The sequence below is a fragment of the Staurois parvus genome, unplaced genomic scaffold (genome assembly GCF_062004578.1).
Source record: "Staurois parvus isolate SC_StPar_1 unplaced genomic scaffold, SC_StPar_1.0 ptg001479l, whole genome shotgun sequence".
Classification (NCBI taxonomy): Eukaryota; Metazoa; Chordata; class Amphibia; order Anura; family Ranidae; genus Staurois; species Staurois parvus.
The window spans coordinates 453,390-459,571 of NW_028319275.1; the positions used below are offsets into that span (position 1 = coordinate 453,390).

At 48.4% G+C, this 6,182-nt stretch overlaps 1 protein-coding gene across 2 annotated transcripts; it reads left to right on the forward strand.

Annotated features, from left to right (window-relative positions):
- Positions 1 to 193: 193 nt before the first annotated feature.
- Positions 194 to 5,288, forward strand: LOC149435701 (ribonuclease P protein subunit p25-like protein). Of its 2 annotated transcripts, none has more exons than XM_089662473.1 (2): positions 194 to 286; positions 2,030 to 5,288. In XM_089662473.1, the coding sequence occupies exon 2, from the start codon at positions 2,039 to 2,041 to the stop codon at positions 2,594 to 2,596; it is 558 nt and encodes a 185-aa protein (XP_089518599.1). In that variant the 5' UTR covers positions 194 to 286; positions 2,030 to 2,038; the 3' UTR covers positions 2,597 to 5,288. The 2 variants fall into 2 exon arrangements, with proteins under 2 accessions (XP_089518599.1, XP_089518600.1); XM_089662474.1 differs by having other exon boundaries at positions 215 to 265.
- The last annotated feature ends 894 nt before the right edge of the window (positions 5,289 to 6,182 follow it).

The window sequence follows — 6,182 nt, forward strand, 5'->3', positions numbered from 1 at the left end:
GTTTAAAATGGGGGGGAGGTGTAGAGCAGGGAGGGGGTTAATCATATTGCTCTTAGGCAGTGAATGGGAGATGTAGTTCCAGCAGTGACCGGCGGGTGGCAGCATTCCCCAGCACTCGGCATACACGTGTGCGTTCCACTGTGAGCCGCACACCGGAAGGGCGTTAAACATCTCACGATTGATTGGCGGGCTCCGAAGTCCCGCCCCCCAATGATGACATCACAGTAAGATGGCGGCGCAGTGAGGACCCGGATGGATCGGTGAGGTGTGTGGGGATCGATGTGTGGTGAGTCGGTCTTCCCTGTCCCTCCATAGGTGGTGTGCTGGGAGTAGTAGTTCCATGACTGGGGGCTATGCTGGTGCACCACAAATGCCAGCATTCCCTGTATTCAGGGGGGACACGTGCTTCCCTTTAAGTGTCCCTGTGATGTGAGAATGGAGCCATGACCCCGGCTGGCGGTGCGGGTTTCCTCCTGTAGGGGGAGCCACTATACCAGACCACCTCCTTCCCAGTATATTGGGCGATGCCAGGAAATGCTGTCCGCCTGGCTTCCTCTCCTGGATGGAGGCTCCTCCTCCTGACAGCCAGGAAAGCGGCAGTGCCAGACACCCCCACCCTCCCAGGACAGCTCCGGTCCCAATGAATGCAAGGTGTTTTCTGATTACATGAGGTGGAGAGCTGACGTGGTGACATTACAATGACGTACCCTGCTTCTGACCACAGGGGGGGCTCACTCCGGGGGGTGTTAGATGGACTAGCAGATTTAAATACACTAACAAACTGAAGCCGAGCTCCAGATCACACTTTATCACACCCAGTCCGGACGCTTCCCCCGCCCCCCCCCCCCCCCCCTTCCAGTCCGGACGCTTCCCCCGCCCCCCCCCCCCCCTTCCAGTCCGGGCGCTTCCCCCGCCCCTCCTTCCAGTCCAGGCCAATTTTCAGCTTTCAGCGCTATCACACTTTGAATAACAATTGCGCGGTCATGCAACACTGTACCTATATGACATTTTTTATCATTTCTTTTAGACAGATAAAACTTTATTTTGGTGGTATTTATTCACCGCTGGGATTTTTTATTTTATTTTTTTTGGGCTATATAAATGAAAAAGTCCAAAAATTTGGAAAAAAAAGTGTTTCTTTTAAAATAAAATTTTGCAAATAAATAATATTTCATCATAAATCTTGGCCAAAATGTATTCATCTATCTTTTTAGTAAAAAAAAAAAAAATAACCAAAATTAGTTTATAATCAAATTATAATTTTTTCAACTTTTTTTTTTTTTTTACATTTTTATTTTATTTTTTTAGATGTTTTTTTTTTTTTTTTTTGAACATACTGTCACCCTAGCAGTGTACTGTCACCATGGTGACACTGTACTACTTGGGGGGGGGGGGGGTGTGAAGATTTTTTTTTTTTTACACTGTTTGCTTTTCCACCCATAAAGGCTGTAAAAGCAATCATTTCTCCTCTCTGGCTGCATTCCTGCAGCCATTGAGAAATACTGTGTGAGCTGTGATTGGTCACAGCTTGTCACATGGTACAAGACTGTTGTGAATAGCCCTGTACCATGTGACCTCTGTGATCATTCACAGATTTCACACGTAGTAAGCAATGATGTCAGAAGTGACATCCTGCTTACTACTCTGCATGTGATCACTGATTGGCCAATCAGAGATCACATGATCGGGACCTCACACAGAGGTCCCGTACAACGATCGGTGCGGAGGACACAGCGGGCACCGGATCGCGGTGCTGTGCGCTCCCAGACTAAAATGGCCGCCCCTGCACTGCTCCCATCTGGCCGTTTATATACATGGGCCGGACGGGAAGTGGTTGAGAAATGTCACCTGCTGATTGGGGCTCATTCACACCAATGCCGGGAGCAGACTGAGGTTGTGCTTTAAGTGCAGTTAGTGTTTGCGTGTGGCGGAGCCCCTCCTTCCCCACTTGGTGTCGGTGCCCCATACATCTATGATCCTACTGGAGGAGCTGTGGCCCTTACATAACACTTTTGTCCATTGCCCGTAGGAGAACGTCATGGAGAACTACAAGAAAGTCCGGGTGGAGGAGAAGCCCGTGGAGCTGCCCTTTTCTTCTCTTCCCACAGACATCATCGAGATGAAGGTCAAAGATGGCAGCAAGATCCGTAATCTCATGGGCTTCGCCATCGGCAAGATGGAGAGCGAGAACGTGCGCCAGATTCTGTTCAGTGGCACAGGCAAGGCCCTCGGCAAGACCCTCACCTGTGTGGAGATCATGAAGAGGAGGGTGAAGGACCTGCACCAGATCACCAAGATCTTCTACAGGCAGACCGAGGAGATCTGGGAATCCATTGTACCCGAGGTGGGCCTGGACCCGCTGACCGTAAAGAGAAACTGCCCCTCTATCTGCATCCTTCTCAGTAAGGACCTCCTGGATACCGCTGAGCCTGGCTACCAGGCCCCCGGCAGCTATGACTCCCAGTGGCTCCAGGAACTGAAGGTGGAGAGCCAGGGGCCAAAGAGGAAGAAGCCAGGCCTGGGCCGAGGTGGGGTGATGGGAAGGAAGCAGCACAGGCCACCTGGTGGACGAGGGGAAACCTCCAAGCAGTCGTAGAGAGCGATATTTATAGATGTGGATTTGTGGAAGACCCAACTGAGGAAATATGGCCAGATGTTGGCTGGGGCTTCATTGGGGTAGTCCACGTTTTAGGCCACCCTTTGGTCTTACAACTGGAAGGGCCAGTCTGGTCACGTTGGGTTGTATAGATTCCCGAAACCTGGAGAACAATGATGGAACTATAACGGAAGGCTGATGGCACTTGACCTGAACCGATCCCTGAACTCCAATGGCCAACCAGCCTGAGCATTTCCAAAAGGTGTCCATGTTTTCTGAGTCATTTCAGTTGGTTGGTGGAGACCCATTTTCAGCTGGTTGGTGGAGACCCATTTTCAGCTGGTTGGTGGAGACCCATTTTCAGTTGGTTGGTGGAGACCCATTCTCTCCTCCAACTTGGTTGCACCATGGAGGCTGTGAGCTAAGTAACAGTGTTACCTGCTAATCCCCCCCAAAGTCTGCTGGCTGTAGGCCCCATTTTCAGGTCTTGGAGATCGTTGATCTGGGAGAAGGATTGGCAGGGAGCCCTGGAGCGTATAAGGCGATTGAGGGGTGGGCCTTAAAGAGACTTGCTGCAGAACGAATGCCCAAAGTCTCTTTAAGCCACGCCCCTCAATCACCTTATACTCTCCGGGGCTTCTTGCCATTCCTCCTCCAATGGCTTCCACCACTAAATACCTGGTACTTCCAGGTATAGCGTGTTATGTGACCCCCCCCCTGCCATGATGCATGGACTATGCAGGCTTTAAAGAGAACCTGTCACTATGTCCTGGATGGGCAAGATGAGGGCGTCTCTTCAAAGCTTTATTAAGGGACAAGTTGAGGTGGAGTGTAGGCTGCCAGTCATAACCTCGTCTGAAAATCCTTGTTTCCTGGCTGACCATCACTGGCATGAGCATCACTATTTTGAGCACGTATGCTGACTGGAAGAGTCGCAGGTCCCAATCTGCCTACTCTACAGGATTAGCATCACAGCCAGGCACCTAGCATTTTCAGAAAGAGCTCAGCAGCAGCCTCCATGTTTCCCTTATGGAAGATTTCCATTACAGAAAGAAACAAGCCCGCTTCAAGCGCACACCTCTGGTGCCGGCTTGCCAGGGCTTGGCCTACACCCACACTTCATATAAAGATGGTGGCCAGGGCTTGGCCTGCACCCACACTTCATCTAAAGATGGTGGCCAGGGCTTTTCCTACACCCACACTTCATCTAAAGATGGTGGCCAGGGCTTGGCCTACACCCACACTTCATCTAATGATGGTGGCCAGGGCTTGGCCTACACCCACACTTCATCTAATGATGGTGGCCAGGGCTTGGCCTACACCCACACTTCATCTAAAGATGGTGGCCAGGGCTTGGCCTACACCCACACTTCATATAAAGATGGTGGCCAGGGCTTGGCCTACACCCACACTTCATCTAAAGATGGTGGCCAGGGCTTGGCCTACACCCACACTTCATCTAAAGATGGTGGCCAGGGCTTGGCCTACACCCACACTTCATCTAAAGATGGTGGCTACAGCTTACCAGGGCTTGGCCTACACCCACACTTCATCTATAGATGGTGGCCAGGGCTTGGCCTACACCCACACTTCATCTATAGATGGTGGCCAGGGCTTGGCCTACACCCACACTTCATATAAAGATGGTGGCCAGGGCTTGGCCTACACCCACACTTCATCTAAAGATGGTGGCCAGGGCTTGGCCTACACCCACACTTCATATAAAGATGGTGGCCAGGGCTTGGCCTACACCCACACTTCATATAAAGATGGTGGCCACGTACCAAGCTTTATTGATCCAAATAGACCACACTGGGGATGCTGTGCTTCAGCGTGGTCTGTGTTTGAATCAAAGATGGTGGCCACAGCTTACCAGGGCTTGGCCTACACCCACACTTCATCTATAGATGGTGGCCAGGGCTTGGCCTACACCCACACTTCGTATAAAGATGGTGGCCAGGGCTTGGCCTACACCCACACTTCATATAAAGATGGTGGCCAGGGCTTGGCCTACACCCACACTTCATATAAAGATGGTGGCCAGGGCTTGGCCTACACCCACGCTTCATATAAAGATGGTGGCCACGTACCAAGCTTTATTGATCCAAATAGACCACTTTGGGGATGCTGTGCTTCAGCGTGGTCTGTGTTTGAATCAGAAGAGCTAGGAGGAATCCGGTTGCGTGAGTGGCTGCCCTCTATATATGTAACCATCCCATATATGCGTATACGGAAGTCTCTAAGACCCGAGAACCTGGTGAGGAGAGCACACAGACCTGCAACCAGCAGATCAGAAAATGGGGGTCAGTGCTGTCTTCTGCCCACCTTCCCTGACCCCTCGTCCTCCATATTTTAGACTAAGTAAGAAGTCTTCTGGAAAATCACCAGCTGAACCCTAGATTGGATCCCCCCCATCATCCCAACTTGAACTGTACCACCAAAATGGAATCTTGCACCTGATTGGCTGTTCTTCCTCCAAAGCTGTAAGGGAACTTTGTGACAAAAGCCCCAGCGGGGACCGTTATCAGACAATCGATGACTTCTCAGTGCGTGATTGCAGGACAGGCTGAGAGTTCAATCGCTTGCCGGCACGATTGGAGACCTCAGACCTCGGTGTTCTGCATATTTCCACATTGCCGAAACTCTGCGAAGGGCTCACCGCGCACAATAAAATGTATTTTGTGATCATAAAGGGTTGTCCTGTGTGTGAGCACCACGTTCATCCTGCTTGTTCTGTATGAGGACTGATCACTCTTCATTATCTGTGCTAATAAGTGGTCCCAATATGGGCTTAATGTAGAACTAAAGGCAAAACCGTTTAGTTTGTTTGTTTTTTTTGGGGGGGGGGGGGGTTTGTTTTGGGGGTTTTTTGTGTGTTTTTGGTTTGGTTTCTTTTTGTGTGGCTTTTCTTTTTTTTTTTGTTTGGTTTCTTTTTGTGATTTTCTTTTGTGTGTTTTTTTTTGTTTTGTTCTTTGTTTTTTTTAATTTTCTTGTTTTTTTTTATTCTGTTTTTTTTGGTTTTTTTATTCTGTTTTTTTTGTTTTTGTTTTTATTCGGTTTTTTGTTTTTGGTTTTTATTCTGTTTTTGGTTTTTGGTTTTTTATTCTCTTTTTTGTTTTTTTTTTGTGGTTTGGTTTTTGCTTTTTATTTATTTTTATTTTTTTTGTGGGTTTTTTTTTTTTTTTTTTGATAAAGTAAGGGAGAATTATATCCTCTCTGTAATTTCTTTTTTTTTTTTTGCTATCTGTGTTCCTTTTTGGGGAGATTTCCTTTCACTTCCTGTCCCATAGTTGAAACAGGAAGTTACATTTTAATCTGGCTGAAAAAAGGGAAAAATCCATCCAGTTCAACCATAAAAAAAAAAAAAAAAAAAGTGAGACTATAACTGCAAAGTGAGTTAATCCCAGATCTAGTGTCCCCATTGGAAGATTTCCCCTCTCTTCTTGTTCTGGTGACAACTCAAAATTTAGAATTTTTCTTTCACCCTTGGTGGTAATGGTAAACAGCACACAGAGAGAGAGAGGGTGAATCTTCCCAACGGGGGCACAGACAGCAATAAAAACCCAATAGGGGTTCTAATCCCTCC